We start from the raw sequence: 24,036 nt of genomic DNA, 5'->3' as shown, positions 1-24,036 counted from the left end.
TTACCGTTTGAGCCACCAGGGAATCCCATTAGTTAATAAAATACTAAATAAAAAGAACCACTCTGAACTCATTAAGGAAGAAGTAACCCTATGGTAAATCATTTGAAATTATGTTACGGCTTGTTATTACTGTCAGATTATTTTTTGTTTTTATAGTTGTGTTTGGCCCCCTCCATTACCAGGGTTTTTTCTATATAGAAGTTCAGCTTTGTGAGTGAGGAAAAGAAAATTAAGCAGTTTAATGATAACTGTCTTGTTTATCAGTAAGTTATTTAGCCACTTGCTCTGTTAAGCCCATCTATGAAAGAATTAATATTGCAGGTTTTGTTTGGAAAGCAAAAGGCAAGTTTCTTAAAGATTGTTGGAATTATGAGACAAACCTCTTTTGAGAAGCTGGCTTTTAAACCTAAGAGGTAAACTTGTAAATTATGATATTGCATCCAGCATTTTAAATTCTACTTTTAACATAACATTATAGCACTGAATCTAAGTTTTGACCTAACATCCTTTTAAATTATTTAAGAATTGAGTTTAATTGGATACCACTTAAGATTATAAATTAAAGTTAAGATTAAGGATCTATGGAATTTAGAGTTTTATTAATGTAATCTGAGCCTGTATCCTTGTATTTGTTACATGTCATCCTTGATGAAAGCAAATAAGATAAAAATAATAATATGTATCAGAAAGTAAATAATTAACTCTGTGGCTAACATAAAATACGCTTTTTTAACTTTTTATAAAATACTATTTTTCATTTTAGGCAAACACAATTCTTCCTCATTCACATAGCCATCATTTGCACTGCCTGCCAACCCTAATGAATATGGCTGCATCCTTTGATATCCCTAAGGAAAAGAGATTGTAAGTATCCAGGTTCTAGCAAAGCTTGTGCGTAGTATATTTAATACTCACTTAGGTGTCCTTATCTTCTTTTTAAGAAAGTAGTATATATAGGTTATTCCTGAGAATTTTTTTAGGGAAGCCTTTGGATAAGAGGAAAGTTTGTAGTTTTTTAAAAATAATTTGTATTTTAGGCTACAAAGTATTTTGGCTTGGTAAAGTCAACCTTTTCTCATGTGTTTCTGGACAAGGACATAAAATTTCTACTGGATCAGTAAAAATATTGGGATTGAGAGTTTTTTGGACAATTGTATGTTTTGAGCAACAATTCAGTCTCTTTCTCAATGTCTAAATTATATCAGATTAAAGCACAAAGACTAACAGTGTTATTTTTTTTATATATGGGGTTAAAAATGTTGAGAAAAAAAATGTTGGAATTTAGTAGCCCATACTTTAGGCATCGAAGTAAGCTAAACTCTTGGTGCTAAAGGAAATACTGCAAATATAGAATTTATAAACTAAAGTATGGTAATACAGCTGTAACTCTGCTGGAATTCGAGGACTAATAATAAAATATAATTTAAGGTGGAGGAGCTTGATTGTATAGTGATAGTAGGAATCTTTTTTCATCTGATAAAGATTATGTCTAGTCCAGGGATGTCTTTTTTTTTCTCTCTTTATGATCAGAAAAATTTATATATTTAGGCTTCATTTTTTTTTCCCGTAATGTTTTAAAATGTTGTTCATTAGCTTAGTCAGAAACAGGAATTTTTTTAAGTTATACTACAATTCTCAAAAGTTTAGTTAGCTTTATTAATTTAAAAGTACATATAAGGGCTTCACTATAAATAAATAGTATTTTTTTATTAATTTAAAATCTACCAATGAGAATACTATTATTTAACAGATTGAAGTTGTATTATAAACTGAGGGCATTAGGGATCATCAGTTCTGACTTCAGGCTTACATTGGTATTGGTAGCATTCAGCTCTTATTTTAGTAGTTTTCTTCATGGAAAAAATGTACTTTCTCAAAGCCTGGTAGACCTGAACTCTTTGAGTCAGCTTATGGCCATGGATTTTAGCATTCATCAGGAATTCAAATCTACCTTCAAAATTCCAATGATAATAGAATTTTTTTTTGAGCTTGGTAAGCTGTCTTTACTGATAAGTACTTACCAATCTGGGCACATCTCAAAGTTTTTAAATTTTGAATCCAGTTTGTATTTATTACAATTTCTGAAGTTGAGACTTGACTGCCACCAAATTCTTAAAAACTGTACTTTTTATATACCACAAAAAGGGAATTAAAAATAATTTTTAAAAGGATTCCATTTACATTTACAGATTAGTAGGTAAAATAGAGACTGTTCAGTTAATATTGGTTATCCAACCTCATACCTTAAACAAAAATCAGTTTCATATGGATCAAGGCCTTAAATGTGAAAAGCAGAGTTTTAAAATAAGAAAATATATAAAACTTCAGTTTGGACCTTGAGGAGGGAGTTCTTAAAACTAACATACGACTGTACCACCACCACTATAAGAAAAAATTAGTATGTTTTGCTGAATCTGAATAATTAGTGTTTCTTCATACAAATCAGCAGTGTTCTTGTTTTTTTTTTTCTTTGTGGTTCCAAATTTGATTAAATCGTTTACTTTTTAGTAACAGTATCTAGCCTGCATTTATGTAAGTTTCAATAGAATAGTTTACCAAAGTGATCTCTTTAAAATTATGCTATCCCTGCTACAGTATTAATTGAATTTTTTTCCTCATTTAGGCGAGCCAGTGCAGCTTTGAACTGTTTAAAACGCTTCCATGAAATGAAAAAACGAGGACCTAAACCTTATAGCCTTCATTTAGATCACATTATTCAGAAAGCAATTGCAACACATCAGAAACGGGATCAGTATCTCCGAGCTCAGAAAGATATATTTGTTCTTAAGGTACTGATGCAGAAGATGCGATTTTTACTTTAATTTCCTAATTCTTAACCTGTGTATTTTAGTAGGCATATACATGCTTGAGTTAGCAGTTTTATTCATGCATATGGATTTTCAAAAAGCTTCTAATAAGTTTTATAATGATTGGACAGTTAAGCTGAGTTTTTATAACTTTTTGAAGAACCTTGATAATTCTCCTTTTTTTTTTTTTTTTTTAAAGTCAGAGATGGTGATGATGTATTTGCAAAGACTTTATCTCAAAAAAATTTAAAGTTTTCCTTTCAGTTTAATTGCTCAGTCATGTCCGACTCTTTGCCGACCCCATGCACTGCAGCAAACCCGGCCTCCCTGTGCATCACCAACTCACGAAGTTTACTCAAACTCGTGCCTGTTGAGTTGGTGATACCATCCATCTCATCCTCTGTCGTTCCCTTCTCCTCCTGTCTTCAATCTTTCCCAGCATCAGGGTCTTTGTAAATGAGTCAGTTCTTCACATCAGGTGGCCAAAGTATTGGAGCTTCAGCATAAGTCCTTAAATGAAAAATTTTTCTTTTTGTTTTTAAAATTTCAACTGTTATTTGATGTAAGGCCAGTTTTTCTTAATTTTTCTTATTACTTTCTGGTGATTTAGGATACAGAGGAAGCTCTTCTAATGAACCTTAGAGATAGCCAAGTCCTTCAACATAAAGAGAATCTTGAATGGAATTGGAATCTTATTGGGACCATTCTTAAGGTATGATAGGATACTTCTTGATAATGGCTTGATTGTTTTCATTATATTATTCATTGCAATTTATCATAATTATATGTTAAGGAATTAATAAGTACATAATACAACATATTATGTTTTTCTAGTGGCCAAATGTAAATCTAAGAAACTATAAAGATGAGCAGTTGCACAGGTATGTAAGAACTGTTTTACATTTAAATATAAAGAACTCAAGTTTGAATTATATTATGCCTGATACCTGTTAAAAGTAGTAATTGATGTTTTAAATATACATTGTTACTTTTTAATAGATGGTATTCAGTAGGTACATATTGATATATGTTTTTATATATAGCTTGTGTTTTGTAACCAGAAATCATCAACTAATTCTTTTTCTGGTTATTTACATTCTGGTTTTAGTTTTGGAACAAATGAAGTACTTAAGATAAAAGTTTTATCAAATCAAGAGTATCAGCCATGTACTAATCTTGGCCCTAACATATGAGAATGATATATTAAGAGCATAATGTCTCCCTCTCAAAACTATGGCCATTTTAAATATTCTAATTTCTTTTGCCTGTGACTTTGGAGGTTATTCATTCTTTTTCCTCTTTACACTGTTAACCAGCCACACCTTCCATAAAACAGCTTATATTTATAGCATATACAATACTTAAGGGTATTATGCTGTTTTCTAGTGCCCCATGCATTTTTATTCCTTCTGAGTTTAGATTACCCAACCACCAGCGTTGATTTCTTTGAATAAAAGAGCTTTTACTTCATGTTTTTGAAAAGTTCACATCGTTGGTATTATTATTATTATTATTATCATCTCTTCACATTTTGAGAAATGTATAGAACATATAAATTACCTTGGGATAAAGAAGCATAGTACTGACTTTTCCAACTTGTGAGAACAGATATGAAGTCTCATTCAACTTTGTTTTTCCAGCTCCTGGACCTGGCATCTTTATTACATTGGATAATAGCGTAGAAATTAAATTGAACTAAGTTAAATGGAAGCTTAGAACATAATGTTGAAAATTATAACATGAAAATATCATCCATTGCTTTATAAATTCAGTTGTTTAAATTTTACCTGAAGCTTTTGTGGTTGACTTTTGCCTAATTGTGAAGAATTGACAAAATCATAGTGTAGTAACATTTATGTGCAGTTATCTAGTATAAATTCATAAAGTATAGTAGAAGAAAATATATATATTCTAGGTTTAAATAGAGTTTAAAAAAAAAGACCTAACAGTAAAATAAAATGTATACCTGTCAAAAACAAAAAGAAGAATGAAAATTTATATCCAGGTGGTTTCATCATATTTATCCAACTGTGTATCTTCTAGCAGTGTTATGTTTGCATTTTTCCTGCTGAGCATCTTCTCCACTATTTTCTATCAGGCGTCCCACCAAAAAATTCTTATCTCATGAAGATATTTTTTATAATGAAAGGGATTGTTCGTGTGTGTGTGTGTGTGTGTGTGTGTGTGTGCGTGCGTGCGCGCACGTGCATGTGTAGAATGTACCAAATGTGTTTATTAAATTTACCCCAATGGTTTAAACTCAAAACATATTCAAAAGCTGTGGTTAAGATTCTAAAATAATTATTTGGTTTATTACTTTGTTGCTGATTTTTTATTTTAACCTTAGGTTTGTACGAAGACTACTTTATTTTTACAAGCCCAGTAGTAAGTTATACGCCAATCTGGATCTGGATTTTGCCAAGTCCAAGCAGCTCACAGTTGTGGGTTGTCAGTTTACAGAATTTCTTCTTGAGTCTGAAGAGGTAATAGGCACTTTGAATATTTTCCAGAGCACATGTTTTTCACTGAATTTGACCCCTTCCTTTTATTTTTGAATATGTATAAGCTATATTTAGAAACATAGAATGAGCCCAGACCTAGATTTTTATCCTTAGTCACTAGCTATCTATGTGACTTTGGACAAGTTATTTGCCTTCTAAAAGACCTGGTTTTCTTTTGGTAAAATAGAAAATAATACCATCTCATGCAGCATTGTATTGAATGGGATTAAAAAGAACAGATACTCAGAGATTAATGTCTGTTATTAGAAACTTCATTATTATTAAATCTTTTGGACTTGATTAATCAAGTTGATTTTTCTAATTGTAGGCCCTGACTGCTTTTCTAGCAATATCATAATGTATTTGCTTTTAGGATGGGCAGGGATACTTAGAAGATCTAGTAAAGGATATTGTTCAGTGGCTCAATGCCTCTTCTGGAATGAAACCTGAAAGAAGCCTTCAAAATAATGGTTTATTGACTACTCTTAGTCAACACTACTTTTTATTTATTGGAACACTTTCTTGCCACCCTCATGGCGTCAAAATGCTGGAGAAATGCAGCGTATTTCAATGGTGAGCATTCCTAGATTCTGTTTCAGTATATACCTAAACTTTATTTTTAATGTGATCAGAAAGGGTATGCTTTTTAGTCTGTGTACCTGTATTTGGTAAGTTTTATTGTTGTTGTTCAGTCTCTCAGTCATGTCCATCTCTTTGTGACCCCGTGGACTGCAGTATGCCAGGCTTCCCAGTCCTCCATCTCCCGGAGCTTGTTCAAACTCATGTCCATTGAGTCAGTGATGACATCCAACCATCTTGTCCTCTGTTGTCCCCTTCTCCTCCTGCCTTCAGTCTTTTCCAACATCAAGATCTTCTCTAATGAGTCAGCTCTTCACATCAGGTGGCCAAAATATTGGAGCTTCAGCTTCTGCACCAGTCCTTCCAATGAATAAATATTCAGGGTTGATTTCCTTTAGGATTGACTGGTTTGATCTTGCAGTCCAAGAGACTTGCCTGTGAGTGTCCTGGAGTCTCTGGTGGAAGCATGGGTTGACAGTGGCCTGCTGCAGGGTCAGGGACACATACTATAACAGTCCTGGAGCCTGCTGGCATAAGTCCTTTTGAAGGAGGTCACCATTACCCCTACCATAGTTTGGCCTCAGACCAAACAATAGGGAAGGAACACAGCCCCACCCATCAGCAGAAAATTGGATTCAAGATTTACTGAGCTTGGCCTTGCCACTAGAGCAAGATCCAGTTTTCCCCACAGCCAGTCCCTCCCATCAGGAAGCTTCCACAAGCCTCTAATCCTTAACTGTCAGATGGCAGACAGAATGAAAACCACAATCACAGAAAACTAACCAAACTAATCACATGGACCACAGCCTTGTCTAACTCAGTGAAACTATGAGCCATGCCGTGTAGGGCCACCCAAGATGGATGATGGGTCATGAAGAGTTCTGAAAAAATGTGGTCCACTGGAGAAGGAAATGGCAAACCACTTCAGTATTCTTGCCTTGAGAACCCCACAAATAGTATGAAAAGGCAAAAAGTTTTGTTAAAATACAAAAAAATTTTGATTAGAGTTGTCTTGATGCTCTGATGCTTTTTAAAAAATGGGATATTTCTTAAGTGCTTTCTTTTAGAAATGCTTAGGAATTTTAAAATATTTGTTGAATTAATGAATCAGTACAGTAATTTCTAGTAACCTTTATTATTTTCATCATTTTTTTAGTTTACTTAACCTTTGCTCCTTGAAAAACCAAGATCACTTGCTAAAACTGACCGTTTCAAGCTTGGACTATAGTAGAGATGGTTTGGCCAGGGTCATCCTTTCCAAAATCTTAACAGCAGCCACTGATGTGAGTATAACATAGGCAATAGAGCTATAAATTCATAACTAGTTAGTTCAGTATTTTATCAACTTTAGCCTAATAAAATTATAAATTTTAAGACTATGGGATGGAATTTGAGTTTATTTTTAAATTTTAGTTTGTCCAGAGAACTCGACTACCGTACCCATTTTTTTATATAAAGAGAAATGCTTTGAAGCAGCTAGATAGATACAGTATTTTATTATACTGGGACTAAAAAATATATTTGTATCAAGGGCTAGACTGTCAATTCCAGTCTTTCTGCCCTTTTCAAGTGTAAAACTATTCTAAAACAAAGTCAGATGGACTGTCTATAGTGAAGTTTGGATGGTGGTGGTTGGTTTTTGTTTTTTTTTTTTTAATGTTCTCATTTATCTTTATAGGCCTGCAGACTGTATGCAACAAAACATTTAAGAGTGTTATTGAGAGCTAATGTTGAATTCTTCAATAATTGGGGAATTGAATTACTAGTGACCCAGCTGCATGATAAAAACAAAACGATTTCTTCTGAGGCCCTTGATATTCTCGATGAAGCATGTGAAGACAAGGTGAAGTTTCGTTATCTTGTAATAAAATACTTAGATATAAATTTTTATGAAACTATTCAAGTTTGATAGAAAACTGTGTGGAATTATAATGTATGTAATATAGTGGTTTTGGAAGTAGAGAATTTACTATCTTCATGCAGTTATTAATTTGCCTAATAATTATTTATTTTAGGCCAATCTTCATGCACTTATTCAGATGAAGCCAGCTTTATCTCACCTTGGGGACAAGGGTTTGCTTCTCCTCCTGAGGTAAATTTTAAGAAAATTTTTCTTGTAGTTATGTTTTCTTTTGTGTGCTCTCTGGCAGTGTGTATTAAAGCTGGATTCAAATCTGTAAAGGAAGCACTCTAAAGAGTTTAGCTGTTAACTTCTGAAAGAGGCCCATTTTAGAATATTGGGCATCCTTTAATACTGAAACTCTGGCTTTTCATTGTTTTCCATAGTGTCTCTTTTTCATCTCTATGTGTCCTCATTCTTTTTATAACATTTTCTTTACTGTGGTTGGATTCATGTTTTTTGCAAAGATTTTCAAAGTATTTGTATTTGAAATTATAAGATAATTGACCTCTTTAAGGCACACTGTTCTTAAAGTCTTTGGGCTTAAGTGTATTTGGTTTGAGATACTTTAGCTTTTTAAACAATTTTTTGTGAGACCCAATGTTAAACTGTTGCCTGTTGCACTTTACAGATTTCTCTCCATTCCAAAAGGGTTTTCCTATTTGAATGAAAGGGGTTATGTAACAAAACAGTTGGAAAAGTGGCACAAGGTAACTTTCTGTTGAATAAGTTTCAGTTTGTATGTTTTTATTTTGGAAAATAGATTCAAGGATTTTGAAATTAAAGTTAAATATTTAAATATTCATATGAAGTCAGGTCTTCAAATTCTGTTAATTATTTATATTCATATTTATCCATTTTTTAAACTACAGTTATTTTATAGTGTGAACTGTTGATTTTGTATGTTTTCTGTTGAAATTTTGCTTTCAGCTTTAATCTACTGGCATCATTTGTCAACCCTACTTACCATCATCATTTCTTTTATTTTGGATTCCTTTTACAGCCCTTTTGAACTGAAACTTAAAACAGTTTTCCTAACTGAAGATTATAAAACAGTTCTACCAAGCAGATATAATAATCTAATTATTAAACTTCATTTTAGGGTAGACTTTTCATAAATCTGAGAACAAACTTCTTGCTGTTGTACATAACAGGGAAATCTAGGAAGAAGGGACTAGTTTGAAGGTATTAGTTATCTCTCTAGCTTTTCTTTAGCTGGTCATCACTGTGGCTTCAGTTAACTTGAAGCATTATAAATCATCAAAGCATCTTAGAAGCTCATAGAATAATCAGTCCTAATATAAATGATTCCCAGATTTTCCTTTATTGAATTCAGATCATTGTTTATATTGTCTATATTGAACCATATTTCATAAGATAGTCTCATTTAAAAAAAAATAATGAAACTATAGTTACAGTTACCAGAGGTGAATGTGGGGGTAGAGGAAATTGGATGAAGGCAGTCAAAAAATGCAAACTTCCATTTATACACTTATAATAAGTAAGTACTAGGGATATAATGTACAACATGATAAATATAATTAGCTTTGTTGAATGTTTTATATGACAGTTGTTGAGTAAATCCTGAGAGTTCTTATCACAAGGGAAAATATTTTATTTCTTTAGTTTGTATCTGTATAAAATAATGTATGTTCACTAAACTTATTGTGATAGTCATTTCAGATGTGTGTAAGTCAAATCATTATGTCAGTTGTACACACTGCTAGATGTCAGTTATCTCTCAGTAAAACTGGATGGAAAAGAAATACCGTAAAGCATACTGTAACTGTAAAGCATACAACTTAAGGCATGGAGTCTTTCAATAATTGGTGAATTGGAAAACTGAAATAAAGACGTAATAGTTTCATTCCCTAAACAGAATATTATCCTCACTTAAAAAAAAAAAAGTGAAAATATCTAGGAATACCGAATATGTAGTTTAGAAGCAAAATTGGTAAGAGCTTGAACTTCAGTGGTGGTGAGGTTTGATAGAGAGACATTTTCTGGGCATTTTTAAAATAAGATGGACAGAATTCATGAACTGATTGGATATAATAAATGAGGACTACTTGACTCTTACGGTTTCTGATTTGAATGCCTGAGTAAATAATGGCTCATCATTAAGAAACTGTGATCTGCAGGATTGAGGATACTAAATTTTGAATAAGTTGAACTGCTGTTGCCTATGGGATGGCAAGTGATGGTATCCAGAAAATACTTGGAAATGTGGATCTGAAGCTGAAGATGGCAGTTTGGGAGTTGTCAGTGAATAGTAGTAGTTGAAATTTGAATTGAGTGAGATCACCAAGGGAAATGTAAAGAACAAAAAAATAAAACTGGAAATTGCTCCCTAGAAAACACTCTGCTTTAATGAGGGGAACAAAAGGATGGGGACACTGAGGAAGAATTATCAGAATGATTTCACTAAAGGATGCTTCAGGAAGGAGAGGCCAGTGGTATATATTCTTGAGAGAGGTCAGATAAGGTAAACACTAGGAAAAACACTGTTGAATGTGACAGGTCATTGGTGAATTTTGCCAGAGCAATTTCAGTAGAAAGTTGCAAACAGATGCTAACTTGCAGTTATAGTGAGTTTAGCCAGTAAATGGGAGGTGTAAAAACAAAGACAATATAGTCTACTCTCTCAAATTAATTAGCGAATGGGAAATTAATTAGTGAATAGTGATTGCCTACCATTAAACTTAGTTCTTTTCAAGTATTACCTCATTTAATCCTCACAGCAACTCTGTGAAATGTTTTCTATTATTTCTGTTTTATCAAGGAAAATGTAGAAGCTAAGATGAGTAACCTAATTTATCCTAGGTAACAAAGCTTGAAAATAACAGAGCCAGGGGCACTTTTTGATTCCAAAGCCCTTGATGCTCTTTCCTCAGTGTTTGATATTCTCCCAGTAGTTTGTAGCATGCCATGATAAAGCTGATGCTCTTTTTCTGGGTAATAAAACATCCAGCCAGAATCATACTGAAAATCCAGTCATTTGATTTAAAACTTTCTCTGCTAGCCCAGGCTTGGTACAGACTTAGAAACCTGCAGTAAAAGAGGGGGTATGGTTCATTTAATCACTCTTTATTGTTTATCTCCTCCCCATTTACCAGCTGCAGATGTAGGGCCTCTCCAGCTTTAGAGCAGGAGGGAGAGGAGGAGGAACGGATGAGAATTCGTGGACAGTCTTACCCAGCTGATGCAGTTGTTACCTGGGGCTGTTAGCTTTGGGGAGGTCAGATTTCAAATGTTGATTTTTCTTTTTACTCAAGTCTTATGTTTGTAAATTCCTCAAAGACTTCACTCTGGAGATCTCTCACTTGTAGTTCCTTTGACCAGAGAAGTGGCTCCTCTGGTTGCTTACTTAGTACCTCCTAATATCTAGAGGTATACCCTCATTTGGGGTCTTGTCCCTCCCTGCCTCCTTGAGGCAGGATCCTCAAGATGATCCACATCAAAACCTCACTGCATTTCATCTTCACAAACCATACCCCTGACCTTTGCTAGTGTGTTCCACATGATTGCCACTGGTCAAGAGACTAGCCAGACAGTACCACATGAATGTAACTATTCCTACATAAAGCTCAAAATACTTGCCTTAATTTGTATTTTTGTACTGAGATTTTCATGTCTAGAGGAAATTATGGCAGTGTTACAGCAGTAGTAATAATTTGGTTTGCTGATAATATAATTAAACTCTTACATTACTTTTGCACAGTAAAGAATCTAAAAGAAAAGCAGAAAAAGTAAGCTTTTAGAGTCTCTAAGTAGGGAGTTAAGGTAACTCATCAAACTGAAGTAGTATAACATGGTTTAAAATGAAAAATATCTCCCTGCCCCCTTACTCTGTCTTTTCTGAAGGTAATGTTTGTTAACATTCTATATACATTTAAAGATGTTTTGTACATCTGTAAGTATATATTCTTCAATTAAAAATACAGATGAAGTCATTCACACCTGTAAATAGGACTGTATTTAATTTTTTTCTTTAGCAATATATGTGAGATATCTTTTCAGAGCTGTGCATTTAGAGCTATCTAATTCTCTTCAGTGGCTACATAGTAAATTATATGAATGTACCCTAATTTTTATCATCACTCTTGTATTTTGGGCACTTAGATTGTTTCCAACTTTTTAGTTTTGTAAACAGTATTTGCTTTATATTCTTGCATTCTTTGCTTACTTGTGCAAATATATTTGTTGAACAAATTTCTAAAGTATAATTGTTGAGTCAAAAAGTATATTAATTTAAAGTTTGGATAAGTACTGGCAAATTGCTTTTCAGAGGTTCTGTCAATTTCTTCTGAACAGTTTAAAGTGGAGATCTTTTGCAATGAAGATGGTAGTGTGATTGACTGTCTCAGTTTAAATAATTTGACTAGAAATTTTCCAGGTTTTAGTTGGAAATATTTTTTACATTTGACCTGATTTAAATCAGTGAAGAGATACTATTTTTCACCAAAAGGTGCTAAAATGATAGAACTCAGTTAATTTCCTTTTAAAATTCCTAGTGAATATCTTCAGGATTTAATATTAAGAAACTAGTTTTTTTTTTTTTTTTTTTAATGAGGAAAGGAATTCAAATAAGATGAAAAACAAAATTTTTAACTTCCTTGTATGGACCCCAAAATATTAATTGAAAATGGGGAAAAGAGTATAAACAGAAAGTTTATGGGTATGGATATGGTAGAACATTTTTGCATTCATAATAGCTTGTTATATCCATGCTCTTCAAAAATTTCTCAAATTTCCTGAACAAAGAAAAAGATGTTCATTTTTCTTTTATTTGTGCTCCCAAGATTTGCTAGGTAACTAACATACTAGAGATTTAGTAAATGTTGTTATGGTAATATATATAATTTAAACAATATTATTTTCTAGGAATATAATTCAAAATACGTTGACTTGATTGAAGAACAGCTTAATGAAGCACTTACCACTTACCGGAAGCCAATTGATGGTGACAACTATGTTCGTCGGAGTAACCAAAGGTATAGTCCAGTTAATGGAATAGTTTATTGTTAGTCCTCAAACATAAAATTTAAAATCATGTTGTTATAAATTATTATTTTTTAAAGTTTTCTGAGTACTTGGATATTCTTACACTGACATAGGAAAAATCTTTTTAAAGCACAGCACTGAATGTTCAAAATTTCAGTGGCATTCATAACTTGCATTCCCTGACTTGTAGAGCATTTAGATTCCTTCATGTTCTAACCCTTGTCTATCTTTCTAGTCTTAGGTCTCTTACCATTACTCTGAAACCAGCTAAACTATTATTTTTCTAGAAGAATTCTAATGCCTTTCCACCTCCGTATTTTTATTCATGCTGAGTGATTGTCTAATTGTTTATCTCATATTTTAAGTCATTTTATAAATTAGTATGTTTACAGTGGGCCAGTAGGTTTATCAATCATGTTTATCATACAGATTACAGCGTCCTCATGTCTACCTACCTGTACATCTTTATGGACAACTGGTACACCACAAAACAGGCTGTCATTTATTGGAAGTACAGGTAAAAACATAATTTGCTTATTTTAAATAGCTATAGTAATAGAAAAAAGTTAATATTACTAAAGTGTTATCTTTGCAGAAACTTCTCAACAGCCTTAAAGTCAGTGGTATAATTGCTTTCAAAGCTCCATCTTGTAACTGACTTTGGCATTCTGTGCTTGCAGTCCTTAGATACATAAACAGGCTTGCATACATTTCCCTGACTTACGATCTTTTGCATATGTAATTTGTTATGTAGAATAAGTAACCCAGTTAAGGTCCAAGTTCTTTTCCTTTTAGTTTGTTGGGAAAGTTCATCTTCTTAGTTAAAAAAAAACATGCTGAAAAACTGAATTTCTTCATTCCTCTCACTGGAAAATTAAACTGAACCTGAAACATATTCAGTTACCTTTGGTGTGTAACAAACTGAAATTATCAGCTGCTGTTTGTTAGTATCTAACTACTCTCATATACTTCATGAAATATTGGAGGCTTAGGCAACCAGCTGTTCTTTGAGTATAGCATACACATCAAATTTTGGCTGGGAGTATGTCTTGCTACTAGGTCTTTTCAGTAAGTATAACCGTTTTCTTATTTTAGGAATAGTTACAGAAGTATTTGTGTGTGTTTCTTAACAGTAATAACCTAGATGTTCAGTTCCTTTTCATATCAGTGTTCCCACCTCAGGAGCAAAAGTTTTACATAAATACACTCCATAATTTCATGTATTTTTATATTATCCATGAAGATTATTGAGGTGTGTACCTTTATATTAATTTTTTTAAATTTGCTGAAAATTTAAATGATTTTCTCAATGTCATTACCTCCACAGTATGAGAAGATCTAGTTGCTAATTTATTATTTTCTGTCTAAAAGAAATAATGATAATTAATGGCTAACATTTTATAATACTAAGTGCCAAGTACTTTGTTAAACTTTCTATGTAATAATTCATTAAATCATTAAACTTTATGAAACAGAGGCTATTACTATCCCTGTTTTAGAGTTCAGGAAATCAAGGCATGGGGAGATAGAGTAACATGCTGAAAGCCACTTGCCTAATAAGGTCCCAGCTCTAGTATATGAGCTCAGAGTGCATATTCTAATGCTGCTTCTTAAGAAATTTGTATAAAATTATTTTAAGATTTTAAATATATAGAAATCACTAAATATAAACATTAAATAGATTTTAATATACAATAAGAAAATATGTTAAAAATGTATTGGTAATCATATGGCATTTTTTTTCCTTCTCCAGAATATTATTACAGAACTCTGTCACAATGTTCGTACACCAGATTTGGATAAATGGGAAGAAATTAAAAAACTGAAAGCATCTCTTTGGGCCTTGGTTTGTAATAAACACTTCTGTGAGATCTAAATTTTAAATTTTTACTCATTTTCCTATTGATATTAAATAAAAATATTTTGTTTGGAATTTGTTCTTAGATTAGTATTCTAAAGCCAAGATTGTTTCTGCCCACTTAAATATTAGATAAACTATTGTTTTTCTTGATAAGACAAAAGTAAAGGGAAGTTGCTCAGTCGTGTCCGACTCTGCAACCCCATGGACTGTGGCCTACCAGGCTCCTCTGTCCATGGAATTTTCCAGGCAAGAGTACTAGTGTGGGTTGCCATTCCCTTCTCCAGGGGAATCTTCCTGACCCAGGGATTGAACTGGATCTCCTGCATTGCAGGCAGACGCTTTACCATCTGAGCCACCAGGGAAGCCCCTTGATAAAACAAATGGATCTTTAATTCCTGAAGTTCCTTATGTGAGGTTTTTTTTCCCACAGTTCTTACAGATGTGGTTAGATTTTTTGTGTTATAGGTAGCTTTTTAAATGTCTTAAGAGTTACTCTTGGAAATATATTTGACATGTGATTTCCTTTCTTTTAGGGAAATATTGGCTCATCTAATTGGGGTCTCAATTTGCTACAAGAAGAAAACGTGATTCCAGATATCCTGAAACTTGCAAAACAGTGTGAAGTTCTTTCAGTCAGAGGGTGTGTGATTTAACTCAGAAATCTCTATTGTATATACTGTTCACATGTGGATGTGAGAAAATTAGTGTATGATTATAGTTTTTCAATTAAATTAAACATCTTATGGAGTTCCTTGTTTAATATTACTTTATTTTTTAACATTATAGTATTGACATTTACCTTGCAAGTAAACAGAGAGTTTAGCATGTGTCCAAATAGTCCAGTATTCCATTAGCCTAAATATTCTGAATTTATTCAGAAAAGCTAATGTATATGTATATATATGTTTTTATTTGATTATAATTCTTTGAAATTATTTCCTTGTAATAGTTTTATTAGGAAGATTTTCATGTCATTTTTAATAGCTTATTAAATAAAATGCAAATGTACATATAGCAAACTAGTATTTTATGGTTGCTTTCAGAAATCTCAGTTTGAAATTATAAATTGTCAATACTTCACTTTTTACTTACAGGACCTGTGTATATGTTCTTGGGCTCATAGCCAAAACCAAGCAAGGCTGTGATATTCTAAAATGTCACAATTGGGATGCTGTAAGGCACAGTCGTAAACATTTGTGGCCAGTGGTTCCAGACGATGTAGAACAACTCTGTAATGAACTCTCATCTGTCCCGAGCACCCTAAGTTTGAACTCGGAGTCAACAAGCTCTAGGCATAATAGTGAGAGTGAATCTGCACCGTCAAGTGAGTACTGACAGCGTCATGTGAAGGAGCCAGAGCTAACACTGCTGGTATAAGATTTAAATGAATTTTACATTCTTAATTCACTTCTTTCTGAAATAATTTGGCAGTAATAGCTTCTTGGAGAGTGTGTATCTTTTCACAACAGGGAGTATAGCCATCAACCTACGTTGTTGTTTGCCTTTGCTTTCTAAATAGCTGTTGGAAACTCGTACTTACAGAGTTAAATAATAAATCATGTGCCAGAAGAACCATTCCCCCACCTTTTTTTTTTTCAATTTCTAATAAGTAAATATTTGTTTACCTGCTGTCATCTTTTACCTAATTCTTTAGTTCATTTTTCATATATAGGGTTGTTGAGCTGGAATAGATTTATTAAGAGATACTATATTCACATACTCATTTTTAGAAGAAAAGCTAAAATTTTAAAATTAAATAGTGAAACTGCTAAAAGGGAGTATCAAAAATCAACTAAATGAAGTTTAAAAAATCAACTAAATGAAAAATGGATTGCAGTTTTAAGCCCTGTGTTAAATGGTGTTAGGTGCAAAAATTTAAGACACAGTTTTTTTAAAGAGGCTAGGGCACTGTTTATCAAACATATTTCACCAGGTCTGAGACATCCTAAATTATAATATGCACACCACTGTGTAAGAAAAAAAGATGCCTATTGCAAGATACATCCTGATTTTAGACATTTTAAGTGTGAAACATGTGCATCTTAAAATTGACATAATATGGAAAAACAGTGTAGTATGCAAGTTTAAGATTTTGTTTTGCCTTTGTTCAGAATATATTTGAAATCATTTCTGATTATTCAACAGAAAAATAAAATACAATCCCATAGATGTCATTAGTCACCTGGATTGAATCTTTTATTAGAGAGAGGCATTGAATTTCAGAGAAGGCAATGGCAACCCACTCCAGTACTCTTGCCTGGAAAATCCCATGGGCAGAGGAGCCTGGTATGCTGCTGTCTGTGGGGTCGCTAAGAGTCGGACATGACTGAGTGACTTCACTTTCACTTTTCACTTCATGCATTGGAGAAGGAAATGGCAACCCACTCCAGTGTTCTTGCCTGGAGAATCCTAGGGATGGGGGAGCCTGGTGGGCTGCCGTCTATGGGGTCGCACAGAGTCAGACACGACTGAAGTGACTTAGCAGCAGCAGCAGCAGGCATTGAATTTAGATGAGTTTCTTAGTACCTAAGACAAAATGAGAAATAAATTCAGTTCGTTTAAACGTGAACTTAAAATGTGGTGACTCAGTTCTAAGTATATGTTGTTCAAGATTGGACATTCATTTCTTATAAGATTGATTTCTCTTGCCTATTGTGATTGGAAGTATAAACAAACCACCAGGAACATGTACCAACTGAATAAACATCCATAGTCAAGTCTCCTTTCTGCCTTTAATTTTATCCTGAATATTTGGAGGTTTTAGAAACTTACTGGGATACAAAAGAAACTTCAGATAAGCTATGACATAATGAGTCCTGTAGTTTTTTTTTTTTTGGAAATAACAGAAGATTTCATAATGACATAATTTTATATTTTATTCAAATACAAATTCTGAATCTCAAGGAAGCTCTGTTTATTTGGCTCAGCAGTCTTAACTCTTTATTTTTGAAAATAGTTTTTCCAGGTGACTATTAGACAAAAATTTCCTCAGCTATGTCACTTAAAGTTACCATAATTATTTGTCCTTTTTAATGTGCTTTTATTATCAATCCTTTGATCGTAGGTATGTTCATCATGGAGGATGACCGGTTTGGCAGCAGCTCTACCAGTACATTTTTCCTTGACATCAATGAAGATGCAGAGCCAGCATTTTATGATCGACCTGGACCTATAAAGGATAAAAATCCATTCCCTTTCTTTGCTTCTAGTAAACTTGTGAAGAATCGTATCTTAAATTCTCTTACTTTGCCTAATAAAAAACATCGTAGCAGCAGTGATCCAAAAGGAGGGAAACTGTCATCTGAAAATAAGACAAGCAACAGGCGGATCAGAACGCTTACAGAGCCCAGTGTTGACTTTAATCATAGTGATGATTTCACACCCATATCCACAGTACAGAAAACATTACAATTAGAAACTTCATTTGTTGGGAATAAGCACATTGAAGACACTGGTAGTACTCCAAGTATTGGAGAGAATGACTTAAAATTCACCAAGAGTCTTGGTACAGAGAATCACAAAGAAAACACAAGCCGAGAGAGATTAGTTGTAGAAAGTTCATCGAGCTCACATATGAAGATACGTAGCCAGAGTTTTAATACAGATACTACAACAAGTGGCATAAGTTCAATGAGTTCAAGTCCTTCACGAGAGACAGTAGGTGTAGATGCTACGACTGTGGACACAGACTGTGGAAGTATGAGTACTGTGGTAAGTACTAAAACTGTTAAGACAAGCCACTATTTGACGCCACAGTCTAACCATCTCTCTCTCTCTAAATCAAGCTCAGTGTCCCTGGTGCCTCCAGGTTCTTCTCACACACTTCCTAGAAGAGCACAGTCCCTTAAAGCACCCTCTATTGCTACAATTAAAAGTCTAGCAGACTATAACTTTAGTTACACAAGTTCTAGAGATGCCTTTGGCTACGCTACCCTGAAAAGATTACAACAGCAAAGAATGCATCCATCCTTATCTCATTCTGAAGCTTTGGCATCCCCAGCAAAAGATGTGCTGTTTACTGATACCATCACCATGAAGGCCAACAGCTTTGAGTCCAGGTTAACACCAAGCAGGTGAGCAAATATACATTTTGAAATGAACATGGTTGAATTTTAACAGACTTAAATGTAAAGCGTTAGCCAAGTTTTACATCTACATAAGCCTCAGAACTAACCTACTGTTTACTGTAGTAGGCTATAAGCTCCTAGTTACCCGAATGTGATTTGAAATGGATTCTTGCAGCTGCGAGGGGGGAAAAGAAACTCCTTTAGGCCCTGGAAATAAACATACATGCTTTGCAAGGACACACAAGTCACAAGCTTTTTTTATTTATTTCTCGCTTCTGCAAGGATCAATTTTAAAAAGAAGCATGTCGGGGGAATCAGGAGCTTAAGACCTACAATAACAAACAACTTTTTCAGGTAGGTCAATTTAAGGCTCCAAAAGTTGACCTTTTTTTTTTTTGAAGATAATAAAATTTCAGTACGAGTCTTTCCAGCTTAAGTTGTTTAGTCGCTAAGTCGTGTCCGACTCTTTTGCGACTCCATAGACTGGTAGCCCGCCAGTTTCCTCTCTCCTTGGGATTTCCCAGGCAGGAATACCAGAGTGGGTTGCCATTTCCTTCACCAGGGGATCTTCCTGACCGTGGGATCAAACCTGCATCTCCTGCATTCGCAAGCAGGTTCTTTACCACTCAGCCACAAAGGAAACCCTCAGTTTAAGTAGCTGTGATAATTAAAGTAGGAACCAAATGAACATTAAATGAATTACTTGATCCTCAGAATTCAGCATTGCAGTATGCCTGCGCTCAAGAACATTTGGGAGATTTCTGCTGTATCTAAAGATTATATCAAGCTGGTCAAAGTAGTAAATTTCATCTATAAAAGATTTTCATCACTAAATTTGATTTTTACAAAAATTTCTAAAAGCTAAATTTTTGTTGGGTCAAGTGCTTCTAAAAATTTTCTATAGTTTTTGATTATTCATTTACATTTATTAAATGGATGTATTTGCCAAGTAGTGAGCCTAGTTCCTAGCACAAATTAAGCACTCGGTAAAAGTTAGCTATTATCATCATCATCATTATTATCACTATTATTATTTATAGATATTTCTTTAATCCATTTGGCTCTTATGTAATCAAGTTGTTAAGAAGTTATGAAGGCATTTTCTTTCAGTAATGTTAACACATTTAGTAGAAGAGACTCCTTGCAGCAGATAGTAAATTATGTTCCCTTTGGTGGGATTTCATAAATTATGCAGTACTGTCTTATCTATCTGACAGCCTCAACCCTCTCAACAACTCACTAGTATAAATCTTTGCAGTGACATTCACAAATTTTATTCAAAGGAGGTACCTCTGACCCACATATAAAATTTGTCGGTATTTATTCTAACAGGTTTGGATATCAGGTTTTCAGGCCTATAAAAGCAATAATTAAAAACTTTTACTGGTAAGGACACTGTGACAAGAAAGAACAGCTTTTAAAATTGGTAGCAAAGGAGGAAACTTTTATATTAAAGCAAAGTATTTGAAAACTCTAGACTATAACAGCTAGTAGCATTCAGCCAGGGGCAGTAATGTAGCACCCAAAATAAATAGTAAGGATACCACCATCTTACAGCTCAGTACAATAAACAAAGCACTGTTAACTTTGGACCATCCAGTTAGGATTATTCTACCCAGTTAGAATTATTCTATCTTATTGAAGCAGGTATTTCTATCTAAACTGATTACAGCACGGGTAAAAAGTGTCATTCCAAACTATTCATTAGAATAAACCAGACTATTTCCTAATCAGTCTGGGTTCTTAGGATCTTATTTCCTGTGTTCTCTGTTAGAATGATAGACGGGTATATGGAAGTTTTACTCGCGGAGTAAAATTCCAGCTTATTGGCATTATAAAAGATTACTATTTGTTTTTCATTTCTTGGGAGAGGGAAAAAATAAAAACAAGATAAAGCAGTTAAGAGAAACAAGAATAGCTGTACAAAGGAATGAATGCTGAACAGAAATCTTACATTCATCAAATCTTCCACTTAATTTTCAAACTGTATTTAGTATTTAACCAGGTTCCATGGAGGAAAAAATTGTCGATATTGGTCTTCCTTTTCCCACTTCTTTCTTTTGGTTAATTCAGAGAAAATGAAAATGATGGAAGATAACTACACATTTACTATAATAGTTTGGATCGAGGCTGAAAAGATTTTTTTCCTATAAAATTAGAAGAGTAGTCATTCTCGTACTGTGGTATAATGATTAGTGTGAATCCAACAGTCTTAAAAACTGTGTCTTTCTGAGATGTTTCTTTGAGGCATAGCAGAAAAAAAACACTGAGTAGGAATCCTTAACCTTGAGATCTAATCCCAGCACTGAGTGAAGGAACTTGGGAAAAGTTCCATAATTATGCTGTAATGTCTCATCTCCTTGGAATTCAAAAGCTTTGCAAGCCTCATCAATCCAGAACAAAGGCAGACAAGCCTCTCAATTGTTTACTGTTGTAAATCTATATAGTAAAATTCATGATTTTTGAAATATGTAGGCCTCAATTGCTTGAAGGCAATTGGAATAGATCAGTGGTTTTAAGCATTTTTTTAAGCATTAACTTTTTAAGTAGAGAAACCCTTTCTACATAAAAACATTTCTGTGGAAACCCAATGTGAAGAATATGTAAAAATGGAGCTACTCTGATTGAAATAGGTATTGTGGAGGCAAGTATAACAATAATTTCTTCCCCTTCAGTCCAGTAGTCTTTGAAGAATTCTCTGGAATTAGAAAGATACAAAAGTACAAATTAAAAACTACTGACCTATTTTATAAAATTTGTAAATTTCAATTCTGAGTGATTTTTAGGTGGAAATTAGAAATTAGGAGTGATTTTTCTTATGTTACTTTTATTAGCTATTTATAAAACATTTTGTACGCTTTTCAAAATAATTCTTTATTAGGCTACATTTTTACATTTTAAATGATTTGAGTTTTCAAATAGCAGTATACATATACTATAGAACCTTGAGTACTGCCTTGTATATACAAAGCAGGCATATAATAAATATTTTAGTATGTCTGTTACATAAATAAAAATCTGTATAAGGAAGGTATATCTTATGGAAATGTTAGTATTCCATGTCATGGAATCACTGGTAAGGAATGTATTGAGGAAACATCAGTGCTTCATATAAACTATCTTTTGTACTATTTATATATGATACCATTTTTACTATTTTGTGTCTGTCTGCTATGTTAGAAAATCTTATGTTGATAAAGTAATTACTATACAAAAGAATAAGTGATTAAGCTTATTTTAATAAAAGTAGTATTAAATAGCATTAGTAGACGTGCCCTTACTTGTATGATAGCAAATCTAGCAGTCTGAAGTGACTGTGAAGTTAATATTTGGATAACACCTCTTTTCTGAGGTCAGTTTTGTTTTTATTTTTACTTCTAGATGTTGAAAGTTACCTTAATTGCTCACCTTTTCACTTTTACCTGAGAGACCATAACAGTTGTTTTTGGTCAACAGTCAACATTACTAATGAACTTTTATATATCAGTTTATAAGAGATAAATATTTTCAGGTGTTCATATGTTCTCAGTACATAAGATGGCACTGTTTAGTACTTGACGCGCTTTCTCTCCTTTTTGAAGATACGAAAGAAAACGGACCACAGTTATTTATCTGATTGCTATAGCAAATCAATAAACTAATGTAGTTTTTTTAATGATATTCTAGGTTCATGAAAGCTTTAAGTTATGCTTCGCTAGATAAAGAAGATTTATTAAGTCCTATTAACCAAAATACGCTGCAGCGCTCCTCCTCCGTGAGGTCCATGGTGTCCAGTGCGACATACGGTAGCTCAGATGACTATATTGGTCTTGCTCTTCCAGTAGATATCAATGATATATTCCAGGTATCATAAATTCTTTTGGTTTCTTTTGAATTAGTTTACTGTTCTTTTCATATTAATTGCTTACTAGAAATTATAATTTAGAGTGAATACTAATTTTAGGGAAGGTGATATTCTTAGGCAGTTTTATTTAAAGAAATTGTACCGTGAGAATTATTCCACCTTTCTCAACTATTCTGTACTCTTTTTAGCACCTCTAAGTCCCCAAAACATTATCCTTTTTCTCTTCTCATACTAAATCAGCATCTTGTTTGGTTTCTTTATCTGTATATTCTCTATAAAAATTTTAAGTCCTAATCTTGCTTTTTAGTCACATTTGACTTATTCCTTATTTGTTTAAATTGATATACAAGTGACATATAACATTGTTTAAGTTTGAAATGTACAGTATAACCCTTGTTTTATTTAATCCTTTGATTCTGCTTATCTCATACATGGCAGCCACATACTGTGGTAATCCCACAAAATACTCAACAATCTAGATGGTAGATAGAATTAAGAATACACATTTGTCTAGAAGACCAAAAACACTTTAGATAAATTCTAAAATAATTATTTTAATATCCATTTAAGTAACTAAGGCTAGATAAGGACCTTAACCGTTTTATGTTATTTTGTCAAGTTTTGGTAATATAATTTCCTTCAGTATCTTTTCATTATAGGTTCATGTGCTCTAGTAATTCCATTTAAATTATATTTCATTTAATATTGCTAATATTCATAAAATGAATTTCTTTTTATAATAGTACTTACTGTGACTTATATCTATTTCAGGTAAAGGATATTCCTTATTTTCAAACAAAAAACATACCTCCACATGATGATCGAGGTGCAAGAGTATTTGCCCATGATGTTGGAGGTAATGCGTGGTTTTTGTTCTCTTTATATTAAAAAGAAAATTCTTATCAGTAGGATGACACTAAAAATTCACATATACTTAATTTTGGGCAACAAAATAGTTAAGTCAATTTAAAATTAAACCATAACTTTTTTGCGGGGGAACTAAGTACCTAGCCTCTCAAGAAGACAAAAAGCAGATCAGTTGTTTCTGTTTTAAACATATAAAAAAAAAATTTAGCACTTACTTTTTTTGGAGACAGGAGACAGAAAAAAACTGTATACATTACATTATCTTTCTTTGCTATGAGCTGTAGTATTCTAATTAGTATATGCATATCAGCCACAGCTTTAAAGCTTTATAATCTTGATTTTTTTCTTAATAAGGACCTCTTTAGACCCAGAATTATTTACTTTTTCTTTATGCAAATATTGAGAAGAATTGAAATGATACCTAATTGTATAGTTTTAATTTTTTATTTTGCATTTAAAACCTCATGTTAAAGTAAGATAAATATATCTGCTGATATTAATTATTTTCCTAATTTAAAGCAAATTATCCTGTTTTTCTCCCCAATTAAGGTTAGATTTTGAGTCATAAAAGGTGTTCTGATTTTCTTCTCTAATTTCCCTTCTTTA

The 24,036-nt window shown here is 33.1% G+C and overlaps 1 protein-coding gene across 11 annotated transcripts in view; it reads left to right on the top strand.

Annotated features, from left to right (window-relative positions):
• The window catches only part of RICTOR (RPTOR independent companion of MTOR complex 2), a 138,954-nt gene that overhangs the window by 97,039 nt on the left and 17,879 nt on the right, over window positions 1-24,036 (top strand). For 7 of the 11 annotated variants that reach the window (XM_086361495.1, XM_086361494.1, XM_086361497.1 and 4 more), the window contains 19 exons: window positions 764-864; window positions 2,624-2,789; window positions 3,418-3,519; window positions 3,642-3,688; window positions 5,155-5,290; window positions 5,682-5,881; window positions 7,044-7,170; window positions 7,566-7,730; window positions 7,903-7,979; window positions 8,419-8,497; window positions 12,672-12,781; window positions 13,221-13,308; window positions 14,545-14,637; window positions 15,186-15,292; window positions 15,747-15,976; window positions 17,717-18,725; window positions 19,002-19,073; window positions 22,386-22,563; window positions 23,335-23,419. In XM_086361495.1, coding sequence (XP_086217621.1) covers window positions 764-864; window positions 2,624-2,789; window positions 3,418-3,519; window positions 3,642-3,688; window positions 5,155-5,290; window positions 5,682-5,881; window positions 7,044-7,170; window positions 7,566-7,730; window positions 7,903-7,979; window positions 8,419-8,497; window positions 12,672-12,781; window positions 13,221-13,308; window positions 14,545-14,637; window positions 15,186-15,292; window positions 15,747-15,976; window positions 17,717-18,725; window positions 19,002-19,073; window positions 22,386-22,563; window positions 23,335-23,419 — 3,172 coding nt within the window. The remainder of the gene's footprint in view (window positions 1-763; window positions 865-2,623; window positions 2,790-3,417; window positions 3,520-3,641; window positions 3,689-5,154; window positions 5,291-5,681; window positions 5,882-7,043; window positions 7,171-7,565; window positions 7,731-7,902; window positions 7,980-8,418; window positions 8,498-12,671; window positions 12,782-13,220; window positions 13,309-14,544; window positions 14,638-15,185; window positions 15,293-15,746; window positions 15,977-17,716; window positions 18,726-19,001; window positions 19,074-22,385; window positions 22,564-23,334; window positions 23,420-24,036) is intronic. The other 4 variants (XM_086361496.1, XM_086361498.1, XM_086361504.1 and 1 more) reach the window with 1 other exon arrangement.

Source organism: Bos grunniens, chromosome 20 (assembly GCF_055505025.1).
Source record: "Bos grunniens cultivar Pamir isolate PY7600 chromosome 20, Bosgru_T2T1.0, whole genome shotgun sequence".
NCBI lineage: Eukaryota > Metazoa > Chordata > Mammalia > Artiodactyla > Bovidae > Bos > Bos grunniens.
The sequence above is the reverse complement of the archived record's forward strand: the minus strand, read 5'-3'. Positions and strand labels throughout refer to the sequence as shown.